This window comes from Lynx rufus, unplaced genomic scaffold, assembly GCF_022079265.1.
Source record: "Lynx rufus isolate CCGP_SWC_20201006 ecotype Redwood Valley unplaced genomic scaffold, mLynRuf1.p SCAF_15, whole genome shotgun sequence".
NCBI classification, from domain to species: Eukaryota; Metazoa; Chordata; class Mammalia; order Carnivora; family Felidae; genus Lynx; species Lynx rufus.
The window spans coordinates 941,717-967,113 of NW_025814829.1; the positions used below are offsets into that span (position 1 = coordinate 941,717).

A 25,397-nucleotide genomic window follows, 5' to 3' on the forward strand; every position below is an offset into this window, starting at 1 on the left:
TAACACCACTCTCCATATGGAAGTCCAAAAAAGAAAGAGAGGGAGAGAGATTCCCACTAAACTGTTAAGAGATGACCATAGGATCCAATGATCCTTGAACTGGAAGGTACCTTAGCATTCAGGCAGTCTAATTTCTTCTCGGGGCAGGACGCATCTCTCCCATATCCTTGGAAAATATCACCCTCCACTTACACTACAACACAGGGCAGGCTCTTAGTGTAAGATTGTTCTAGTGGGTTCAGAGTTCTTTTTGCCATACGGCTAAAACTGCCCTCCTATAGAGAGCCAGCACTGGTGTGAGTTCTGCTGGTAGGCGTTGTATCCTCTGTCACAGAATGGCACCCCAAACACTTAATACACCTGCCATTATTGTTTCTCAGGTCTTCCCCTCCCCCCCCCACACTGCTTCCTGTCCCACCTACCCGGATCTTGCAACTGTCCTTCACGTGACCTGTTCAAGGTCTTCTAAAAAAATTTCAGCAAATTATAGCATGGCATCCACATCGGCTACTCAGTGTGGCTTGCTTGGTTGAGAAATGCGGTGAAATCCCACGGGGGACCAAGCATCATGTACAGTGCTATGCACGGGTACTCAGAAAAAGGAAATCACTTCTACGAGAATTACGACTGCAAGGTCTTGAACTAACAGTCTTGTTCTACTAGGTTCTGAAATGAATGAAGCTCAAACAAATCTCTGCTATCTGGAACGAGTGGCTACATTTTATCTACTGACTTATTCAGTCATTTGTTCAAGAAATAAATATATTTTCATTGGCCCTGAATATGTTTTCTGTGCCAAAGATTGCTCGGGACTCTGGCAACTGACACATGCTTCTTTGGATATAGAATCAAAGGCTAGGGACTGAACCCCAAGAAGCAGGCTTGCTTCTGGTGCCCTCAGCTCTCTGAATATGGTGACTGCATTTCACTTCTTACCTACTTGGTAATAGCTCTGGATTTCTATGAGCCAGAAACTCAGAATGGCTTACACTTTGGGACTCCAACCACACTGTCTGTTCATGTCATCCGGAAATCTCGAGCTCCTCTCTTGAATAACTTTGAAAGATAAGACCAGTAGGGTAAAATGAATCACTATGGCTTGAAGATAGGTAAGAGGATGGGCATAGAATTGGCACATTCCACACTAATCAGGTCTTAGTTAGAATGTCGAACCAGCAGAAAAATTCAAAGGACTTAGAACCAATTCAACAAACCCTTCAGGAATGTGCTTCCGGTCAGAAAGTTCTGTGAACGGGCACGGCTCTACACAGCACACATTTCCACGCTGGGGAATAGGAGGGAGACCCAAGCGTGCTTTGGGGGGCACTTAGAATCCAGCGGGAACAGGAACCGCACGAAGGAGGGTACCTTTAAAATCCCCACACCTATCAGTGTGGTACACAGCTACATCCATGCTGCTGAAGTGGTTCGTGCATTAGTGAAATTGGGCAAAACCAGGGAGATAATGCATCCATGGATGTGTTTGGCAGGAATATCAAGATTAGTAAGAAAGAGGAGAGCTAGAGTGAAGGGGGAGAAGGGTGTGGGAGGGGTCAGGGCCCCCAACATGACCAAGCCCAGGACAGGCAGGTGCAGAGACCATGTTGGCTGTTTGGGAGGATGGAGACCCATGCCAATTCCACGTACATCTCCATCACCCCAGGACCCCTCAACTCCACCAGATACAGCTGGGCTCAGCACAGGGGCAGGGGCAGTGTTTGTTTTACAGATGAAGAAATGGAGAGCCAGCCTGGGGAAGAGGTTTATCCGAAGTCACGTAGCCACAGGGCTGGAACTCAGGCTCCTAGCTCACGGCCAAGTGTGTTCTCTTCTGTATGAAGCTGTGCTTCCGATTGCCTGGTCTAAAGGAGGGCGTCACCCATGATGTAGTGGTATCTCTGATAAGTCAGGGAGAATAGGTTCAGGCTGTCCTATTCCAAGAAAGAAGAGTGCTCAGGGGGAAAGGGGTTTCAAAGCTGCTCGTGGTGGATGCATGGGAGGTGGGGACATGGGGAGCGAGTTCTCTGAGGCTGGTGGACGGAACATCTTCAGTTGCCCAGTCCAGGAGAGTCTGAATAGCTCACTTACAGCTCAGCATTCCAGGTCCACATCTGCAGGAGAAGCAGGGTCACCAGTGACAGCTGACACCTGACGTCTTCTCGAATTGCTTTGTTCAGTCTCCTTGTCTTCAAGGCAAGACCTCCACATATTCACTGTTACTGTTCTCTGGGGAAAGAAACAGAAGACCAGCCATGAGGATCAGTGCCCAGGAGTCTCACTGACCGACCTCACTCCAGGGAACTGGACGACCTCAGTTGCTGCATCACAGTGGCATCTTCAAGGGCTGGGGTACCCCAGGGAGCTCTCCTGACAAAATGGGGGGGGGTCTCTTTACAAGGTTAGGCGTCGGAGATTCCCATCCCAGATGCCTCCACCCCCTGGCAGAAAACCTGTGATTCCCTGAGACTGAGAGCGTCTGAAGCTTATTCTAAGGAGGCCAAGGGAATGGAGGAAGGCAACGAGCTGGGGAGAGGACTGTCTCCCCTTTGGGGAAAGCTGAAGACTCTGGGGGGTCACCCGCCAGGGCTAATCAAGCATGGGCAGCTGGGGAGGTGAGACTCCCGCCCAGTTCTTAGGAAAGATCTTCAAAGGACTCTCCTCTTGCATTTGTGATTCTTTTATCATTGCTGGACAGATACTACCACCGCCCCAACCACCCTCGGCACACGTACATTCCTGGGTTTCTACCTCTTCCACCCCCCCAATTTGTGCTTTTTTTCTATAATTTTTGGTAGAACATGGCCACGGGACAACACCCGTAGCCGAACCTATATAGGAAGTGACTTTGTGTGTGCAGGGGGCAGGGGGCAGAGAAACAGTGGTGGAGGAGGGGTTTTTGTTTTCATTCTTTCATTACTTTCTTAAAGTTCATTCACTTATTTGGGGGGTGGGAGACGGACAGAGAGAAGAGGGAGACAGAGAATCCCAAGCGGGTTCCGTGCCATCGGTGCAGAGCCAGACGTGGGGTTCGATTCCATGACCATGAGATCATGACCAGAGCTGAAACCAAGAGTCAGACGCTTAAGGGACTGAGCCACCCAGGTGCCCCTGGGGGGGGGTTATTTTAATCATTAAAAACCCATACTTCGGGACGACTGGGTGGCTCAGTCGGTGAAGCGTCCGACTCTTGATTTTGGCTGAGGTCATGATCTCACGGTTCGTGGGTTCGAGCCCCACTCTCCCTCTCCCTCTGCCCCTCCCCTGCTTGCACTGCCTCTCTCTCAAAATAAATAAACTTTATTAAAATAAATAAAGTAAAAATCCATGCTTAGTTTTGTTGGGGGGGTGAGAAGCTTGCCCTGGCACTCCGGAGGGTGATTTTGCTGTGGACAGAGTGGAATGTGGGGTGATTTCAGGTTCCCTGGAGCTCCCTAGCTGGCCTGGAACTCTCCTACCAACACCCCCAACCTGGCCACTCATAGCTGAAATCCCTCTGCTTGGGAACGTAGCCACACACGCCACCATGAGAAAACGGGGGTGAGCCAAAAATGTCTCAGGGGGTCTGAGCTAAATTCCAGCCACATTGTACCTGACAAGAGAGATTATTTTCTGAGAGCAGGTTCAAGGTGGGGGTAAGAGAGTAGTTGCGGCTGTTCATGGTAACAATTTGAGAGGCCTCAGCGTGGATTCTGGGCACTTAGATTTACTGACCATCTCTCATGTTCCGCCATGTTTCCATTCCTTTAGGGATGTATCTGAAATCACTCATCCCCTAGCACTTATCGAGCAGAATGTGACAGTATGAGCCTTGGAGAGGGCCTTGGAGCGATTTTCTCATCTGAAAATTTTGCCTGCTTGTCCGTCCCTTCCCCGAACGGTGGTTCGCACAAGGTCATGGGGCAAAGTCGGCCAGTGGAAAAAACGGGACTATAAGGTTCCTTCTGGACCCCCCTGTTAAGGGTTTTTACCGTAAATATTATCCAACTTTATCTGTGACCGTCTCCATCTCAGGCGGGAGCTGGTTTTCTTTATTGGCCGTACAAGGTGGACCACCAGCCCTTGATTTGGTTTCTCAAATGCGGAGATCAATTCCTTTAGGTCTGGAAAGATCTTCTCGGGAGCGCCTTCCACGGTCTGCCAAGATACAAGAAGGAGATGGCTCGTCACCTTCAACTGTGAGTGAAATGTGATACTTCTCAAAGATGTGGTTTTCAGGGCTACCTCTGAGCTGGCAAACTGAAAATAAGTGGCTGGTGGTTCAAGCTTCAGAGCTCACCCCGATGGGGGCCCCCCAGGGGGACTCAGCGGGTTAAGCGCCTGACTCTTGATTTCGGCTCAGGTCATGATCTCACGGTTTGTGAGTTCGAGCCCTGAAACGGGCTCCACACCTGCTTGGGACTCTCTCTCTCCCTGTGTCTGCCCCTCCCCCGTGCATTCTCTCTCTCTCTCTCAATAAATTTAAAAACATTACAAAAGAAGAAGAAGAAGAAAAAGAAAAAAGAGCTCACAGCAATGGAAATACACAGAAACCTTTGTTTTTAAGACCGGCGTCTGACTTGAGCTACTGTGAGTTAAGAGAATAATGACTGAGGCGTCCCGCCTCGGTCTGCAGTGAGCCCCAACCTCAGCAAGTTGTCTGGGGTACCACACAGGGTACCCCTCTGGGAGCCGATGTCAGACACGGTGCCTTGTGTGTGTTTTCTCCTTTTTTTAAAATTTAAATTTAATTTTATTATTATTTTTTTTAATTTAAATCCAAGTTAGTTAACATATAGCATAATAATGATTTCAGGAATAGAACTTAGCGATTCCTCACTTCCTTAGAACACCCAGTGCTCATCCCAACAAGGGCCGGCCCATGTAACCCGTCCCCCCACCCAACGCCCCTCCGGCAACCCTCGGTTTGTTCTCTGTATTTAGGAGGCTCTTATGGTTTGTCTCCCTCTCTGTTTTTATCTTATTTGTCCTTCCCTCGTCCTATGTTCATGGTTTTATTGATGATCACTGTGGTTCTCAGATGGCTCCATGTCAGACTGCAGACGGGTGTGGTGACCAGAAGTTTCTCTGACGTGTGGCGTGGTTAACCCTCATCAGAGATTCTGGCAGACTTTGCAGCAGACGGCAGGGAAGTTCCATATAAGGCCGTCACTCCAACCCAAGCCCCCATCCACTCACTACAGGCCCCTGAGAGTTTTGCTACCCCTCAGTGAGATGCCTCCTGTATCTGAGTTCTAACTCAGTGCCTCTCTGCTTTGTCCAGACAAGAGACAAAATATGGTATTAAGGAATTATCACAATCTCCCAAAGCATGGACAACAAAGAACAAAAGTTTTAATGTAAGTTGCTTTTTAGAACACATTTTATTTTGAAATAATCTCAGACTTGAAGAAAAGTTGCAAAACTCTTTTTAAAATCTGTATATATATATACATATCCTTCACCTACCCCTCGAAGGTTAACGTTTTATTGTATATATTTGCTTTTCGTTTTCTCTTTCTAAATGTGTATAGATATATGTGCATATATAGCGATACATATATATATATTTTTTTTATTTTGAGATTGAGTGCAAACGCGATAGCTCTTTAACCCTAAATGCTTCAATATTTCCAAAAAAAGCAAGGACGTTACATTCTTTTAGATATGCACAACGAACATTAACATATTGAAGATTCTGAGATATTTTGCAGTAAAAAGATCTGCTTAATCTTGTCTGCAAGTGTTTCAAAAAGATTATTTCAGGATTCCCTGTTAGTGAAGATTCAGTTAAATTTATTATACTCTACTTCCTAAGCCAGAGAAATCATTTAAAAAAAAAAAAAAGGTTTTTTTCTGCTTAGTGCTCAGTAAACCAGAAAAATTAAAGAAACCCCCAAGACTGCCAGTCCACTGATGCTCCCCTTATATTTTCCTATAACCATGGAGCTCACATGGCTTCCTATACATTCAGACCTCTCCCCACCTTCCCATTCCATCCCGCCCTGGTCATTGCGTCGTCTTCTAATTGGACAGTGGTCCCGTATGGAGTCCAGGCTGGTGCATTTGACCCTGGGGGATCCAGGGTCATGCATACCTCTACGGGTCTGAATAACAGCCTTGATTATTCAAAAATTCTCCCATTTCCCTCAGAGAAAGACAGGGTTAACTATTGATTTGACTCAAACTCTGCATGTTGCTTCCCTTCTTAAAATGCCTCTACGTGGCCACATCTCAGGTTCAAGAGATGATCTCAGATTCTTCTCCCCACCTTTTGTTGCTGCTTTTACAGCAGTTCTGGTACGTTCTTACCTGTATGTTGTAAAACCCATGTCTCTCTTTGAAGATTCGGTATGTGTAGACGAAATTTTTAAACCTGTGGGAAGATAACTGTGTGAATCATTATATTCTTTTTTTTCTAAGTTAATTTATTTACTTTGAGAGAGAGAGAGAGAGAGAGGGAGAGAGTATGGGAGGGGCAGAGAGAGAGGGAGAGAGAATCCCAAGCAGGTTCTGAATCATGGCCTGAGCGGAAATCAAGACTCAGACGTTCAACCGACTGAGCCACCAGGCACCCCAACATAAGGTTCTCATGGGCAAATCCGGGTAGCATATACCTCTCTATTATGCGTGCAGTGCCTTTGGTGTTCTTGAGTCCTAAAAAGAAACTGATCATTTTCAGGCGTTCTCATCTGTGGGAATTTGAAAGAGACAAAGGTTCGGAAATGGGGACCCTAATTCTGCTGGTGGACATCAGGGCTTGTGGCCAAGAGGGTAAGGAGAGGAAATTTTCTATTTCCATGGTCTTGGTACTTCTCTCTAGTTTTTTTTCACTTAGCTCTAAGTTGATGCAACATACAAAATGCCATTGAGCCGTTCCTGTACTGTTTGCCAAACGATGTGTCATTGACCTCGACAGAGATAGTTAGTGTTAATTAAAACAGAACGTTGAGAGTTCTGTCCAGGGAGGTGACATGCTGTGCTTTTGTTCTTCGTTGGAACTGGTGCCACTGGCTAAGTAATCTAACCGGAATCTACACAACAGACCCAATCTAACAATTTCCAAAGCAAGATATAGCATACAAACGTTACCGTATTTCTGCGACTCCAAGATGCCATCAATGTAGTGTCGAATTAACAATAGCTTTCCAGGAGAAAAGTGCATACGTTAAATGTTTCTACCAACTGTTCAACATGTTCTGATCCCGCACAAACATTAAAATGTAAAAAAAAAAAAAAAAAAAAAGGGATGCCTGGGTGGCTCAGTTGGCTGAGTGTCTGACTTCAGCTCAGGTCGTGATCTCAGGGTTCATGAGTTCGAGCCCCAAATCTGGCGCACTACTGACAGCACAGAGCCCACTTTGGATCCTCTGTCCCCCCCACCCTCTCTCTGACCCTCCCCTGCTCATGCTCTCCCTCTCTCAAAAATGAATAAACAGGGTGTTTTATGGAAACCAATTTGACAATAAATTATATATTAAAAAATGAATAAACATTTGTTTAAAAAGTAAAGAGGGAGCGAGAGATTAAAGGCATTGATATGAGGTTCAAATTATCTGATGACTCTCCCACCACCACTTTGCACCTGTGCCAAAGAATCATTGGACTGAATTGAGAATTTAGAAAGCTACTTAGAGAGTTAACAGAAGCTTTTTACAGAAGACTTTATCACTGTTTGTCTGAAGGCTTTGGCAATTGATTTCAAATCCCAATCCTTTTTGTGGGGTTTCCTGAGGCCGGAATAAGCCAGTGGGTGTCCCCAAATCACATGGGAAGCAACACAACATTTCACATGAGTCCTTGTCCACATGTGATAAGGTATCGCACATCTGGGAAGAGGTCTCAAATATTTCTTTTCACGGAGGTATCGTTCAAATTAGGATCCAAACGAGGTCCATACGTTGCATTTGGTTGATCACACAGTCCTTAGAGACCCAACTATCAAATGTTAAGTTCTTAAATGACTTCATTTTTAATTACACTGTTGTATTATGAGCTAAGACAATCTCCACCAGAGGAATGTGAAAGAGTAAAGCAAATGGAGCTTCTACGTTAACTAGTCCGAAAGCCATAGACTTCAAGTTGTAAAGACAGACATTGCTCAAATTTGATCTTTTTCTTTGCAAAGCACTTTAAAAATTTTTTTGATGTTTATTTATTTTTGAGGAGAGAGAGACAGAGCGTGAGCAGGGGAAGGTCAGAGAGAGAGGGGGACACAGAATCTGAAGCAGGCTCCAGGCTCTGAGCTGTCAGCACAGAGCCCGATGCAGGGCTCGAACTCACGAGCTGTGAGATCATGACCTGAGCCGAAGTCAGACACTTAACCAACTGAGTCACTCGGGCGCCCTTTGCAAAGCATTTTATTTATTTATTTATTTAAAAAAAATTTTTTTTTTCAACGTTTATTTATTTTTGGGACAGAGAGAGACAGAGCATGAACGGGCGAGGGGCAGAGAGAGAGGGAGACACAGAATCGGAAACAGGCTCCAGGCTCCGAGCCATCAGCCCAGAGCCTGACGCGGGGCTCGAACTCACGGACCGCGAGATCGTGACCTGGCTGAAGTCTGACGCTTAACCGACTGCGCCACCCAGGTGCCCCTGCAAAGCATTTTAAATGAAATAACGAGCCATGTTGCCACATTGCTTTGCAAAGAAATTGACTTTTTGAACTTGTGATACCTACCTGCATTAATTTTGGAATGTTTAGGGGAAAAAATTCGCTAAGAGATTACAGAGCAAATACTTTATATGACTATAGGGTCTTTGGGTAAACGTAAAAACTTTTTTTTTAATACCCTCTGTTCTAATTATTATTATTTTTTAATTTGTTATTTTTGAGAGAGAGAGAGAAAGCACGTGAGTGGAGAAGGGGCAGAGAGAGGGGTGGGGGGGGGGGGAGAGAAGATCCAAAGTGAGCTCTGTGCTGATGGCACAGGAACCATGAGATCATGACCTGGGCCAAAGCTGGACGCTTAACCGACTGAGCCACCCTGGTGCCCCTGTTATTTTATAAATGCCACTTAAAAACTTATAAAAGAAACATGGTTCTTCCAGCATACATTTATACTAAAGATACATAAAAAGACCATGTTTATCCTAGGCCTTCGCCCCATCACCAATGGTGACGGGGGAGGCCCTTCTTCGGCTCCAAAGCTTACAGTCTTGCCTCTACTCTCTGCCTTCAGTCCCCTGGCCTAATCTCATCATGCCCTTTGTCCCTGCTGTCATCATTACAAGAACCCCAGTCTTGCTGGTCATTGACCTATTCTTTAATCATCCCCGTCCACCTTGCTCTAAAGGAAACCTTGCTTTGCCCCAGGACAGGGCCCCCCCTGCCTCTTCTACAAGGCTGCTTCTTTCTCCCAAAGCTCTCCCCCTGCAGGGCCTGAGGGGGACACCCATGTCCCGGTTCTCAGCTGTTTCCCTCCTTCCTCCAAACCTTCAGCTTTGAGTTTCACATCATTAGATTATGTCGCCTACCTATTGCCCCTCCCTGCTGCGGCATGTCGTGCCCCGGCTTACTGCCACTCGATTCTCCATGGCACAGCCTAGCTCTTAGCCCATCGTCACTGTCTTCAGTGCTATTCCTGCCTCAGCCTCCATGATTGTAGTTCACACGTACATTCCCCTGAGACATTCCAGTTTCTCACCTCCTTCAGCTCTTCTCCAGGGGCCTCACCCTCAACCTACATCAGCCACGCGCTCCTATGTCCAACAACCAGGACTGGGGGGCCCAGGGCAACATCAAAATGCAAGGCCCCTTGTTAAAAAATGGTTAGGAATTTCAACATGGCGACAGCAGAGCATTAAACCAAGTGCAGGGCCCTGTGAACGGGGGGGCTTTGTGCAACTGTGTGGGTGGCAAGCCATGAAGCCAGCCCCGCTTTCAACTTTGAGCTTGTGATTGCCACTAACCGTAACCCTTTGTAATGTTACCTTCACACATCCCGCTCTCTTGCTCCCGCTTCTAGACCCTTTCCTCCATTCACTGACCCCATCAATCCCTTGACCATAGAGCCTCCAATCTATTGGCCCTACCACTTTTCACTGCTGTCACCCTTGGCATGCTGACTGGTCTCACTTTGAATTAATGACCACAGACCTCCAGTAGGCTCTTAGTGCCCCCACCCCAGACAAGCATTTCCTTCCCTATTCCCTCAATAGTGATTCTACGTTGTCTCCTTTCTTCTTAAACCCTGAACACCTCATGCTTAACTGATGACTTCATAGAGATTCAAGCAATCAGAAGGAAACTGCCAGTCTCTGAATTGCCACAGCTATTAGCCTGTGTGGTTACCTACTCTGCCTTAATTACCATGCCTGAACTTTGCATGTTACTCTGGAACTAATCCCTCTTACTTCCACTGGATGCCATCCATTTTCATCTATTCAAGGACATAGTTCTAGAAATTTCTTCCTCCCTTTCCCTGATGTCATTATTATTCTTTCCACAGCTAGGGTGGCCCTTTTAAAAACTGTGAGTCAGATGTGTTGTTTTAATTATACAGATTTATTAACTTTTTCCACTTGTTCAAAAGATTTTCCTATACAGATAAATAGCAAAAATATTTGTCATCTATTTGCACCAAGATGATTTTGATTTCAATCGTCAAGTAGCAATTGTCATTGACTCTTATATCTTCTAATATTTAACAAATGCCTTGAATTTTTGTGCAAAAAAAAAAATGTGAGTCAGGCTATGTCCCTCCTCTGCACAAAAATATGGTCAATTTATTTTAAAATTTTTTTACTTTTAAGTAATCTCTATACCCAACATGGGGCTCAAACTCACAACCCCGAGATCAAGAGTCTCATGCTCTTCCGACCAAGCCAGCCAGGTGCCCCAAATCTGGTCAATGTTGAATAAAAAAAATAAGATTGCTGCGTGTGAAGGGACGGCAGGGCGTGTTTCTGTCTTAACACATCTCATGTCTTCTTATAGAGCTATAATTAAGACAGCGAGGAACTGATTTGAGGGTAGAAAAGATATTAATGGAATAAAATAGAGAGCCCAGAAACAGATCCACATATGTCTGAAAACTTGGTCTATGATAGGGTTGGCACAACAGAGCAGTGAGGAGGGGACAGGCTAGTTGTTAAATGGTGACGGTGATGTTCTCACGTGTAAACAAGTAAAAGTGGACCCTACTTCACACTCTTTTTTTTTTTTAATGTTTATTTATTTTGGGGAAAGAGAGAGAGAGAATCACAGAGCACTAGTGGGGGAGGGGCAGAGAGAGAGGGAGACACAGAATCCGAAGCAGGCTCCAGGCTCCGAGCTGTCAACACAGAGCCCGACGCGGGGCCCGAACCCACGAACCGTCAGATCATGACCTGAGCTGAGGTTGGGAGCTTGACCTACTGAGCCACCCAGGTACCCCACCTACTTCACATTCTAATTGAAGACCTAACTGTGAAAAAACAAAACAGTGAGCTTAGGAGAAATAAATATGAAGGAACAACTTAGTGACTTGTGAAGGAAGGAGTTTCTTTCCATCACAAAAAGTATAAGCCTTAAGAAAGATTAATGAACTCACTATATTCAAATTAAAATTTCTTGGGGCACCTGGGTGGTTCAGTTTGTTAAGTGTCCAACTCTTGATTTTGGCTCCGGTCATAATCTCACAATTCATGGGATCGATCCCCACCTTGGGCTCTGCGCTGACAGCGTGGAGCCTGCTTGGGACACTCTCTCTCTCTCTCTCTCTCTCTCTCTCTCTCTCTCTCCCCCTCTGCCCCTCCCCCACTCACACACGGTCACATGCAAGCACACGCTTTCCCTCAAAAAATTTAATTACTTAAATCAAAATTCCTAATTATCAAAATATATTAGCAAAGCGAAAAAGTCTGCAAACTGGGAAAAGATATTGCAGCACTAGTATGTAATAAGAACACTGATTTACCATAAGAAAAAGGCAAACAAAATGGCCAATAAACATAGGAAAAGATGCTTCACTTCACTCTCAATCAGGGAAATACAAATACGAACCACAATTAGATATCATTTCACACCAAACTGGTAAAGACATATGAGTTTACTAATGGAAAATATTGGCTGTGATGTGAAGCTATAGAAAGTTTTACATACAACCAATGGGATGTAATTAGATACTAATGTCTTGGAGAACAATTTGGCAAAATCTAGTAAAGCTGAAATGCATACGCTCTATAAGCCTCAATGTGTACCTTTCGAGATTGGTAATATTGACACAAAACTGACAATGCCAATATCTTATTATTTACTAAAAAGCAAAGATCATAGAAACTAAATATGTAATACATTTAAAAGCATTTACAATCAAAGAAAATCATAAATATATGATAAAATATTAGGTCAAAGTGTAAAACTAATGACAAGACATAAAATAAATACCAATTTTCTAATGCAAACCATCATTAGATGAAATTAATTAGCATATAGTGTCCCCAAAATAACAAATCAGACACTCCGTAAACCTCATTAAATTTAAATTAATGATGAAAAGTGTAAAGTACAATAGCTATTTTTAGTGTAATTTTGAGGTGCAAATGGGGAAAGGGAGAGGTGAAGATGAAGGGAGGGGGAGGGAAGAAGACAGGGAGGGGGGTGAATCACGGGGGTCATCACTGGCTTCTGAGGATTTTTTTATGCGAACACTTCCATCTGTCGGAAGAGCCTTATCTGTTGACACTAGTTGGGGTAAGTTTACGCTCACTCTGACCACTTTCCTTTGATTTTTTTCACCTTCAAACAATCTCCTCTCTTGCTCTGCAACTTCAAACAAATCTGTTTTGGACATTTTGGATCCTCGTAGGAGCTGATACGTTTTTCCTGAAAGCAGAGTTTGTTCTTCAAGCCCTTCCGAATGTCAGGGGTTAGCTCTCTAAGATTCCGCACGCTTACTGACTACTCTGAAACAGACTTCATCCCAACACAAAAACAAACCAACAGTCAAAAAGGGGCTCAATTTTCCTCCCAGGGTAGTGGACGCACAGGGTTGTGTTTGTTTCAGGTGTGCAATATGGTGATTCAACACTTCGATCCGTTACTCAGTGCTCGTCACGACCAACCGTGTCCTCTGCTTCCCTTTCACCTCTCTGGCCCATCCGCTCCCCCATCTCCCCTCCGGTAACCATGTTTCGTCTCTATAGTTCAGAGTCTGTTTTTTGATTTGGGTTTTTTTTTCCTTTGTTGGTTTGTTTCCTAGATTCCGCATATGAGTGAAGTCATAGGATATTTGTCTTTCTCTGGCTGACTTCTCTCACCTGGCATTATACACTCTACCTCCATCCGTGTTGTGGCGAGATTTCATTCTTTTCTTTTGGCCGAATAAAGTCCCACTGTGTGTGTGTGTGTGTGTGTGTGTGTGTGTACACAGTATTTTCATATTTTTGGGTGGTAAATACCCAATAATGAAATTACTGGATCACAGGACGGTTCTATTTTACATTTTTTGAGGAACGTCCAGACTGTCTTCCCCAGTGGCTGCACCAGTTCGCATGCTCACCAATGGTGCACAAGAGTTCCTTTTTCTCCACACCCTCCCCAACCCTTGTTTTCTGTGTTTTTGATTTTAGCCTTTCTGGCAGGCGTGACATCCTCGGCCGTTTTGAAGTACACTATTTTGCAGTAAAGGCTGTGTTTTTATTCTCTAGTGATTCTCTTTCAGGAAGGATTTACTTTTTTCAGTCATCAGAAAAAAGTTGTGCTTCGAAGAAACGGACCCAGGGGCGCCTGGGTGGCTTGGTCAGTTAAGCGTCGGACGTTGATCTCAGCTCAGGTCACGATCTCATGGCTGGTGAGATCGAGCCCCGAGTCGGGCTCTGCGCTGACAGCGTGGAGCCTGCTTGGGATTCTCTCTCCCCCACCTCTCTCTGCCCCTCCCCTGCTCACACATGAGCGCTCTCTCTCTGTCTCAAAATGAATAAATAAACTTAAAAAAAAAAAAGACCTAAAATGAATATAGTATAAAAATTGGTCTCCCGATTTCTCCCCCTGTGCTGGGATGGGAAAGGGGTAGAGGTGCCTACCTGCTGATGTCCACAGGGACCAAAGAGGGGCAATGGCTGTTGGGGTGCACTTGGCGGATTCCTGTCTTACCCCTTCTCAAGTCTCTTAAAGCTACAGTAACTGATATCATAATGTCCTCACTAAGCTCATAGCAGCCAAGCAGCCACATGTCATCTTTGCCATCCAAAGCTTTGCTCAAAGACCTGGGGGTGCAAGGCAGCTGAGTTGATGATTCAGGGCACCGAGTGCTTTCGGTGGAGCGCCTTGGGTGGGGTGCTCCGTCCGGGGGAAAGGAGGGGAAACTTCGAGAAAAGTTGTCCATTACTGGTCAAATATACCTCTGATCATACTGAGTTTCAATTACTCATTTCCTCCCCTGCACCTCACACTTGGCTGTGAGCTCCGAAAGGCCAGATTCATGTCTGCTTTGCTCACTCTTGCACTTTGCCTGCCCCATAGTTACGCTCAGTGAATATTTGTTGAGTTGCATTGAATTATCTTTTTTTAATTTTTATGTTTATTCTTGAGAGAGAGAGGAGAGAGAGAAAGCGTGAGCAGGGCAGGGGCAGAGAGAGAGGGAGACACAGTATCCGAAGCAGGCTCCAGGCTCTGAGCTGTCAGCACAAACCCACAAACTGCAAGATCGTGACCTGAGCCAAAGTCAGATGCTTAACCGACTGAGCCACCCAGGTGCCCCTGCACTGAATTATCTTAACAAGAAATGTGCCAAGCCTATATGAAGAAATCTTACTAAGAGACACGAGTTGCAATGTTTTTGAATGGAAAGATCAAGTATTGTGAAAAATAACAATTCTTATCAAATTATATATTAGTTTCTGAGTGTTTATTTTTGAGAGAGAGAGACAAAGCATGAGCGGGGGAGGGGCAGAGAGAGAGGGAAACACAGAATCTGAAGCAGGCTCCAGGCGCTGAGCTGTCAGCATAGAGCTGAACGCGGGGGTTGAACCGTGAGATCGTGACCTCAGCTGAAGTCAGATGCTCAACCGAGACACCCAGGCGCCCCTCAAATTATATTTTAATTGGCACCCCTAGCTCCAACCTGCCCTGAACTCCACTCACCTATTCAACTACTTAACATCTCTTAAATGTCCACTAGGTGTTTCAAATCCAGTATGCTCAAAACCAGTTTTATACCTGTGCGATTCTGTCCCACTACCGAGTCAATATCCTAACTGGTGTCCATGAACTATGAGAGTTTCTACTCTGTCTGGTGAGAACACACGCATTTGCAGACTAATGAGAGTCCCAGAGATTCTTCTATTGGCTTCTTTTGAGTGATTTTTTTTTTTAACCTGGCTGTGGGTACCTTCCTCATGTGGATGAGCTATTCACCACTAAGCTGAAGATTTGAGATTTCTGCAGATCTTTCTCCACGTGTCTCTCTCCTCTTCTGCATTCTCCGCCATGAGTTCTAGGCACAACAGACTTCCTGGACTTCTACCTCTAGCTCATCAATTGAGGGAGACCATAAGGCCCTACCTGGGTAGACAAGGACATTAATATTGTTATTGAGATTATCTCAGATGCTCAGGAATCTAGAAGAAAGATAGAGCTTGTCATGCAGAAACATGGAACATAGAGACACCCAAATTAAAATACTAGAGGTAAAAGCTGCATTGTCTAAGATGTGGAATGTGCTGAATGGGATCAGCAGCAAATTTCACGTTGCAGAAAAAATTAATTCGTGAACTTGGAGGTAAAGTGACATGACAGAAACTACCAAAAGTGAAATGAAGAAAGCATTGAAATACAAATGGGGGAGAAAAACAGTACAGAAAATAAACAAAAGAGAAAGTTATTCTCTCAAAGTGTAAATAATATTAATGAAGTTTCACGGGCAGCTGGGTGGTTCAGTCGGTTAAGCGTCCAACTCTTGATTTCAGCTCAGGTCATGACCTCGGGGTCATGTGATTGAGCCCCACATCGGGCTCCATGCTGAGCGTGGAGCCTGCTTGGGATTATCTCTCTCTCTCTCTCTCTCTCTCTCTCTCTCCCTCTCTCTCTGCCTCTTCCCCCTCACCCCCCCCAAAATAAATAAACATTCAAAAAATATATTAAAGTTTCATTTGACATCAGTGAAATTCACAACTTACTTGGTAACACAAAGTAATAGACCTCACTCAAAAAAATAGACTGAATAACCCTGTACCTATTAAAGAATTTGAATTGGTACTTAAAAACTTTCCCACAAAGAAAATTCTAGGCCCAGATGACTTTACTGATACATTCTACTGAACATTTAAGAAAGGAATAATACCAATTGTAAATAAACTCTTCAGAAAATTAAAGAGACTACTCCTAATTTATATTGTGAGGCTAGCATTTCTCTGATATGAAAACCATTTATAGACATGTTTTTAAAGTTAAGGTACAGATTATATTCCCCATGACATAGATTCAGTAATTCTTACCAAAATGTTGGCAAATCAAATTAACCAATGTATACAAAAGACTCCACATAGTAATCAAATGGGATTTATGTCAGGATTAATTTCAAGGTTGTTTTAATATTTGAAAATTAATGAATCTTGGTTGATTAGCTCCCAGAAGAAACCAAAAGGGATACACTCCTTGGCATCGGTATTGGCAAAGATTTTTGTGACACTGAACACAAAGACAACAAAAGTAAAATAAACAAGTGGGACTACTTTGAACTACAAAGCTCTGCACAGCAAAGGATACCAACAACAAAGTGAAAAGGCAAACTACTGAATAGGAGAAAATATTTGCAAATTATATGTATGCTAAGGGGCTAATATCCAAAATATATAAAGAACTCATACAATAGCAACAAACAAGTAATCTGATTTTAAAAATGGGGAGAACTACATAGGCATTTTTCCCAAGAAGATATACAAATGGCCAACAGGTACGTGAAAAGTGCTCAACATCACTCATCATCAGGGAAATACAAATCAAAACCACGATGAGATACCATTGCACGCCTGTCAGATGGTTATCATCAAAAAGCCAAGAGATAATAAGTGTTGTCACGGATGTGGAGAAAAGGTAAGCTTTGTGTGTTGTTGGTGGAAATGTGAGCTGGTGCAGCTACTATTTAGGAAGCAGTAAGAAGATTCCATGAAAACGTAAAAATGAAACTACCATATGGTCTAGCAATCCCACTTCTGGGTATCCAAACTGAATGAAATCAGTATGTTGAAGAGATATCTGTACTTCCATTTTTATTGAAGCATTATTCACAGTACCAAGATATGGAAACAACCTAAGTGTCCATCAACAGATAAATGGGTAAAGATGTGGTGTATGTGTGTGTGTATACACACACACACACACACACACACACACTGGAATATTTTTAAACCATGAGAAGGAAGGAAACACTGCCATCTGTAACAACATGGATGGGCCTTAAGGGCATTATGCTAAGTGAAATAAGCCAGACAGAGAAAGACAAATATTGTATAGTATCACGTATATGTAGAATCTTAAAGAAAAAAAAAAGAGAGAAATTAACAGACTAAATATGACTCTCAATCAATGCAGAAAAAGCATTTGACAAACTTTGATATACATTTCTAATAAAAACTCAACCTTACTAGGAAGAGAAGGACTAAAATCACAATGGTAAAAGACTGAATACTTTTACCCGAAGATCAGGAGATGACAAGGATTTTGGCACTTGTCACTTCTATTCTGCGTTGCTGTGGAAGTCCTAGCTAGTGCATAAGGCAAGGAAAGAAACGGAATGGGAAGATTGAAATGGAAGAAGTACGCCCATCTTTAATCGCAGATGGCATAGGGAAAATCACACGAGCGCTACAAAGAAGCCACCAGGCTAGCGAGTGAGTTCGACAAGGCGGCAGGATACAAGATCAATATACAGAAGTCAACTATATTTTTATTGACTTGTATTGAACAAGTGGAATGTGAAATTAAAGTAACATCATGTCAAACAACACAAAAAGATGAAATCTTAGGGATGAAATTGACAAGAGATATACAAGACCTGTTACAAAACATTTCTGAGAGAAATTTTAAAAGACTTAAATAAATGGAGATATTAAACTATGTTCGTGGGTCAGAAGTATACATGTAAGTTTCCATGTCAGTTCTCCCCTAATTGATGTATAGGTTCATGCAATCTCAACCTAAATCCCATCAGGCTTTTTTTGATGGTAGCTGAAAAGCTGAGTCTAAAATATGTACAGAGATTCAAGGAACCTAGGACAGCTAAAATAACCTTGAAAAAGTTGGGGACTTACACTACGTGATTTCAAAACTTATTATAAAAAGAAAGTCATCAACACAATATAGAATTTGCATAAATATAGAAAAAAGATCAATAGATCAACAGATCCAAACTTACATGTCAATAGATTTTTTTTTTAAACAAAGACACCAAAGCAATTCATGAGAAGAAAAGATAATCTTTTCAACAAAGGAGCTGGAACAGTGAGGTAGCCGTACCTAATGAACTCCAACCCTAACCTTACCCCAGATACAAAAATTAAATCAGTATGGACTGCAGTAAATGCAAAAGCTGACACCATTAAAACCTAGATGAAAACAAAGGAGAAAACCTTTGGGAAATTAGTTAGGCAAGGATTTATTACATACACACCAAAATTGTGATCCTCAAAAGAAAAAACTAATAAAATTTGGCCTCATTAAAATTAAGGATCTCTGTTCTTTGAAATACACTGGTTAAAGAGGATAAAAAGACAAGCCACAAAATGGGAGAAAATATTCACAAACCACCTGTCTCATAAAGAACTTGCACCAAAATAGGTAAAGAATTATCAAGACTAAGAAAATAAATAATAGGAAAATAAAAATTTCATGGGCAAAATATTTGAATGGATACGTCATCAAGATATATGGATGGCAAAAAAGTGTATGGAAAAATAGTATCGTTATTCATTAGCTACACGTACATTAAAACCACAATGAAATACCACCGCACTTACTAATATGGCTTAAACTTAGAAAGCAGACCAAGCAAAGTGTTTGCGAGAATGCGGACCAATCAGAACTCACATAATGCCAGTGGGAATGTAAAATAGTGCATTCACTTTGGAAGACAGCATGGTAGTCTCTTGGAAATATAAACGCACATTGAACATATGACTCAGCACTTATTTTCCTGGGACAAATGAAACCATATGTCCACAAGACTTGGTCACAAATATTCATAGCCACTTCAGGTGTAATAGTTCCGAATGAGCTAAACCAATAGGGTAATGGAATAGTACTCAGCAATGAAAAGAATGCACTTTGTAACTATACCGATGAATCTCAAAATAATTTTTCTGGATGAAAGAAGTCAGACAAGGGGACGCCTGGATGGCTCAGTCCGTTAAGCATCTGACTCTTGATTTTGGCTCAGGTCGTGATCTCACGGCTCATGAGTTCGAGCCCCACGTCGGGCTCTGCGCTGACTGCGTGAAGCCTTCTTGTGGTCCTCTCTCTCCCTCTCTCTCTCTCCTTCCCCCCTGCTTGTGCTCTCTCTCTCTCTCTCAAAATAAGTAAATAACCTTTTAAAAAATTTCTTTTTAAAAAAAGAGAGAAGTCAGACAAAAAGGGCTACTACTTTATGATTTGATTTCTATTAAAATCTGGAAAATGTTAATAGTCTCAAATTATATTGGGTCCGCCGGACCAAAATGGAAATAACCTAAATGTCTGATTATGTATAAATGATGATATATCCAATCAACAAAACAGCCAGCAATCACGAAAAGATGGTGTGTGTTGGCTTTCTTTGATGGGGAAAGATGCCAACGACGCACTGAAAAAAACCAGCGTGCAAACCCTCGTGTATGACGAACGATTTGCGTACATATACGTGTTTCCTTATACACGCATATGCATAGAGAGCAGCCTGGAGACACGTGTACTGAAATATCAGAAATGGTAATTTCCATGTGGTGAAACTGAGAACATTTCTGCTTTCTTTTTTATACCTTTCTCCACATTTGGCTTTTCTAAAATAACCAAAAAAGTTTGACTTCTTTTTTTTCCTTTGTGAGCTCTAGAGTCTTTCCAAAGATCTCAGAACCTGGGAGCTAGAAATGACACCCTCTCTGCACCCCTCGCCTCCACCCGGGGCTCTTCCACTCCTTTCTACCTCTGCTTTCTCCTCAGTGAGGACATGTGGTAAGTCAGGGCCCGGATTCTTCTCGTCGGCAGCCGTCCCACGGCTACAGAAAGTCCCTCCTTTCCCCTCAGACCCACAGAGGAAGCCTCGGCTCTCCCCGTAGCCACTCCACTTTGACTCTACTGATTATAAAGGCAGACCCACGTCCAACTTCTCACACTCACAGGGTCACACTACAGAGGCAGTGTTTTTGCATGCCGGTGCTTCCTGAAAGCTCTATCAGGGTACCCGATCAAGTAACATTTCCTGTCTAGAGTTACCACATCGCTTTCCGGTCAGTACTAGGTGCTGCTTGGCCAACTCTTCGTGTGACTTCCTTTAGTTCGAAACTTTCCTGAGATATTTTTGTTTAGGTCTGTGAAAGCGTGGAAGGTGGCCTATTGCCATATTGCCATTCTAACAGCAAAGAAGGGGCAGCCCCAATGTTGGGAAGCAGAATGGTAAGACTCCACGTATCAGGGTCCACTGGCAAGACCTGCGGTGCTCGGCTTGGGCACTTTATAACACAATTCCAAGGCGAGAACCTTGAGCATATGTCAGGGGCACTGGGGACACGGGTAAGAAGGAACATACTGACGCGTTGGCAAGTTGGGCTTGGACAAGTTATCTAATAAGACACTCCGGTATCTGGGGCACCCGGCTGGCTCAGTATATGGAGCATGTGGCTCTTGGTCTCAGAGTCATGAGTTCGAGCCCCACCTTGCGGGTAGAGATTATATATTTAATAAACAAGTTGAAAAAGGAGAGAAGAAGGAAAAGGAGAGGAAGGAGAAGGGGAAAAAGAAGAAGGAGCACTTCCAGTTTCTTTTCCCACAAATTAGGGGTAACGTCACCTACTAGAAATGGCTTTGCAAAGGGCAAGTGAGATAACAAATACAACGTGCCTGTCACGATGTTTGGCTCCTAGAAACCACCTTCATGGGGCACCTGAGTAACTCAGTTGGTTGGGCATCAGACTCTTGATATCAGCTCAGGTCATGATCTCACGGTCGTGGGATCTCTCTGTTCCTCCCCTGTTCACGCATGCACATGTTCTCTCTTTCTCTTTCTCAAAAAAAAAAAAAAAAAAAAAAGAGGACCTTCACGGTGACTCCAAATGCACAGTTACAGGCAAATAGGCTAATTCTTGAGACCATTTTGGCTTTCCTCACGTCGGGCAACCTAAAGTAGCCTCTCTATCCCTCACTGTACTATGACTCTGTTTTGTTTTCATCATTATTGTCTCCTCTCACCGGAATGTACTTTCACAAGGGCAGGACTGATGCCCGTATCATTCATCGCTATTTTCCCGATGCCTAGAACTGTGTCTGGAATACACATTATAAGAGGCGCTCAGTGTATGCTTGTTGAATGAATGCGTGAAGGTTCTATTCATTCATCCTCCAAATACCTGCTCCACTAAAGCTCTCCACACCTTGATGAGTGAGTCGCTCTTTGCTCTCAGTTCCCACACACCCCAATGTGAGTCCGGTCATCGGCACACACTTTGAGTGTCCGTTTACTTCTTTATTTTCCCCACGAGGCTCTGAGCTGTGTTGAGGGCACCAATCTAGTGCCCAGCATAGCTCCTGGCATCTAAGAGACTCTCAACACCCGTTGGACAACTAGAATTGAACGGTCAGTGCTGATCTGCGTGGTGACAAAATTTCACAGGGATCATGATAAAGGCCATTGAGATGGGGGCCATTTGACCTGAGCCTTAAGCCTGATGCACCTGAGATAGGTCTGCCTTTCAGGGACATGGGCACGGGCAAAAATATGTACTCCTCTCTCGTCATTTGATTTAGTGTTCTTTTTCCGTTTCTTAGCGACTTTCGCTTTAGATGAATATGCAGGCTAGCTGGATATTCCACAAAGTTGTCGAAAAGAAACGTCGACTTTTAAAGAGAATCCCAGGATAGACTACTCACCCTGAGGTCTGGGTCAGGGTCTTCCTGTCTCTATGACGTCCCTGGCACCTGCTTTTCCCATTCCTGCTGTTTGCCCTGCCACAGCTAGTTCCTCGCCATCTCCCATCCAGAGGCACAACACCCTCAACCGCCATCACCTGTCGGCTTCGGAGCATCTTCCATATCCCACTGGAGCTCCGAAAATTCTAGTCTGGGGGAGTTCGAGGAGTTCCAGTCTGGTCATTTCCCTGCATGGAAACCTTCTGCGCTTCCCCATTACCTACACAGTCATTCGTTTCAGACCCCATGACATCATCCCAAACCTACTCTACCAAAAGCCGTTTCCAAGCTACTTTTCTCAAACCCTGTCAAACATCCTACCGCTAGGTATGCCTTCCATTCCACTTCCCTGTAATCCAATCTTACCCACTCTTTCCGGTCCCAGCTCAAATGCCACCTCCTCTAAAAAGACCCTCTTGTTCATCTTTTCTGCCCTTGAATTTGCATAAAACTGCCTCTTCTTAAATTTATCCTTTGCCCTTTTATAATTTATTTACGTGTTTTGGATCTCCTTGAAAAAAACATTGCAAATTCCCTGTTAGAATCTCCCTAGGCTCTAGTACCGTGTTTGAATAGATAGTAGGGATTCACTACCTTTTTATACGTTTTCAAAAAAAAAATTGGGGGGTGGGGAGGGGCAGAGAGTGAGAGAATCCCAAACAAGTTCTGCATCGTCAGTGCCGAGCCCGACTTCGGCGGGGCTCAATCCCACGAACCGTGAGATCACGACTTGAGCTGAAATCAAGAGTCTGACGCTTAACCGACTGAGCCACCCAGGTGCTCCTACATTCATGATTTTAGCTGCAATTTTCCTATGCTTCACCCAGCCTTTGGTGAAGAAAGTACCTATTTGGCTTTGTATGGTTAGGAGTGTGTAAGTGCACACATGTGTGGGTGTGTGTGTATTTAGTTGAGGGATGGATACTGAATTTTACCTAATACTTTTAACCAAATCTGAATGAGTTATGCCGTTCGTAAACTTTGGCTAATTAATATTTCATTAAACTAATAATTTACCCGACTTGGAACCGTCCTTGACGTCTTGGAATGGACCAGACTTGAGCACCGTGTACTTTCTCCTCTAACGTGTTCCTGGCTTCTGTTTTGTTAGTAGTTTACTGACAAGTGGCATTAATTAAAATTGAAATTGGTCTGTAGATTTCCTTTGTGTCTATGTCCTTTTTGAAAAAAAAAAAGTTTTGCCTTCATACATAGAAATCAGGAAAAAACAACGCAGAGAAACAACTCACGCTAAAAATGGGTAAAGAATGTGATTAGTCAGGGCCCCCCGGGTGGCTCAGTCTTCTGAGCGTCCGACTTCGGCTCAGGTCATGATCTCACCGTTCATGAGTTCAAGCCCCGCATAGGGCTTGCTGCTGTCAGGGCAGACCCCGGTTTGGGTCCTCTGTCCCCCTCTCCCTCTTTGCCCCTCCCCCATTTGCACTCTCTCTCATAAATAAATAAACATTAAAAAGGAATGTGAGTAGGCAATTCTCAAAAGAAGAATTACCAATGGCTAAGAAATATATGAATACACTCTTGTCATCACTGGTAATTTGAAAACTCAAACTGCTAACCCCTAAGGCTATCTTTCTTTTACCTACATCCCTGGCATCATATAAAAAAGGAAATCTATCTCTGCCGATTCTGTTAGTAATGACAGTCCCTTTTGTCTTCATTCTTTTTCTTTTTTACGATTTTCTTAACGTTAATTTATTTTTGAGAGACAGAGACAGAGCATGAGCAGGGGAGGGGCAGAGAGAGAGGGAGACACAGAATCCGAAGCGGGCTCCGGGCCCCGAGCTGTCGGCACAGAGCCCGACGCGGGGCTCGAACCCACGAACCGTGAGATCGTGACCTGAGCCGAAGTCGGACGGTTCACCCAGGCGCCCCCCTGTTGTCCTCATTCTAAGAAGCACTAAAGCACATCCAGAGAGACACTTGGGTTTTAATTCCTATAACAGGCAAAAGAAAAATTTCAGTGATCTCTCCAAACAGAACGCTTGAAGATAGTTAGGTTGCCACCGATAGCTGTTCAGGATTGCCTTCTCAACGGGACTGAACAAGCTTGTTTAGCGGGGGAGCTCTGATACTCTGGCCTGAACTCTTTGGAGATGCCAGATAAATTTCAACACAAGCAAGGCGTTTGAGAAATCCGGTCTCTGTTTCTTCGTCTAGAAGATGGTGACTGTTTCTGCTGGCCTTGACTGACTCTAAGGATGAAAGGAAAGGATGCATGTGGAGGCCCTTTACCCACCTAACAAACTTTGAAATCGTATTTTAAGTATCACCAGTGGAGCCGGCAGAATATACGTGAAAACTTACGTCTCTCGGATTAAAGTTTCCTGAAGGGCATCTAGCCTTTTCCCAGCGCAAACAAACCGACCTCTACACTGAGCCCTCCTCTTTAGATATGCTGGCACTGATGAGAAAATCCTTTTTCTTTCTTCCTCTTTCTTCCTTTCTCACGTGCACCCCCTTGCCTCTGCAATGCCCCTTTGCCCCCCATACTTCCTGCAGCCCTTCCCTTTGCCCCCATCCCCTCCCCTGCCGCTGCACAGGGGCCCCTGGGGTCGCATACGCGCCGTGGACAGATGGATAGGACACACTCCTTGCGCCCTCTTCAAGCAGAGCCTAGCCTTTTCTCATTCTGCTCATCTGGGCTGCAAGGTCGGAGTGAAATACAATGTCTTTCCCACTGGGCTTCTACTACGCTCGGTGTGAGGTTCCAGTTGTGTGTGTGTGTGTGTGTGTGTGTGTGTGTGTGCGCGCGCGCAAGATGAGACTACTCACGAGACGCAGAGGCACAGCACTCCCGGCATGGACTCGCTGTCCCTTATCAGGAAGTTGCCATCCACCCCATCCTTGAGCAGCAAAGTCTCGCAGTCTTTCTTGGACAGAGGGCCGTGGTAACAAGGCAGATCCATGGGGAGCCCTTTGGTGTCCCCGAAATCCATCCCCAAGTTCGGGGACGGCTCTGAGGAGGGAATTAGAGAAGTGGCCTTGAGGGGCCTTTGGAAGCACCTCTCCAGCTGGCTGGTGGCAGTGAGGTGACGCTGCCTTGCGGGACCCAGACTGTTTCGAAAGATTCAGGAAATGAAAGGGGTGGGGCTGACGAAGTGACCATGACATTTCAGCCTGTGAGTGGCCCTAGTGTGACTCACAGAAGTGAGTGAGAGCAAGTTTGAGCACACGGTAAACTCGGTGATGTTCGTGGGTGGGCTGCAAGGCCGAAGCTGAGCTCCCCAGGACGGGGCTGCGGCCTTGAATATCACCCTAAATCGCCTGTTTTCTCCTTCTCCGGCTGCTGGTGTTCCTTCCAGGGAGCACACCGCTACCT

General features: G+C 44.3%; 1 protein-coding gene across 1 annotated transcript; it reads right to left on the minus strand.

Annotated features, from left to right (window-relative positions):
- Nucleotides 1-1,442: 1,442 nt before the first annotated feature.
- Nucleotides 1,443-25,090, minus strand: SH2D1B (SH2 domain containing 1B). Its single transcript, XM_047076505.1, has 4 exons — nucleotides 24,851-25,090; nucleotides 6,289-6,352; nucleotides 3,969-4,134; nucleotides 1,443-2,226 (listed from the first exon to the last, which is right to left on the minus strand). Exons 1-4 carry the CDS (start codon nucleotides 25,012-25,014, stop codon nucleotides 2,189-2,191), a joined length of 432 nt encoding a protein of 143 aa, XP_046932461.1. The 5' UTR covers nucleotides 25,015-25,090; the 3' UTR covers nucleotides 1,443-2,188.
- Nucleotides 25,091-25,397: the final 307 nt, after the last annotated feature.

Coding starts and splice junctions, on each gene's coding strand:
- SH2D1B (XM_047076505.1), bottom strand. CDS start 25,014: ATGGATTTCGGGGACACCAAAGGGCTCCCCATGGATCTGCCTTGTTAC. Junction 4,135..6,288: donor ATGGGTTTTACAACATACAG/GTAAGAACGTAC, acceptor GTATCTTGGCAG/ACCGTGGAAGGCGCTCCCGA. Junction 2,227..3,968: donor AAAGTTGGATAATATTTACG/GTAAAAACCCTT, acceptor TTCTTTCCCCAG/AGAACAGTAACAGTGAATAT.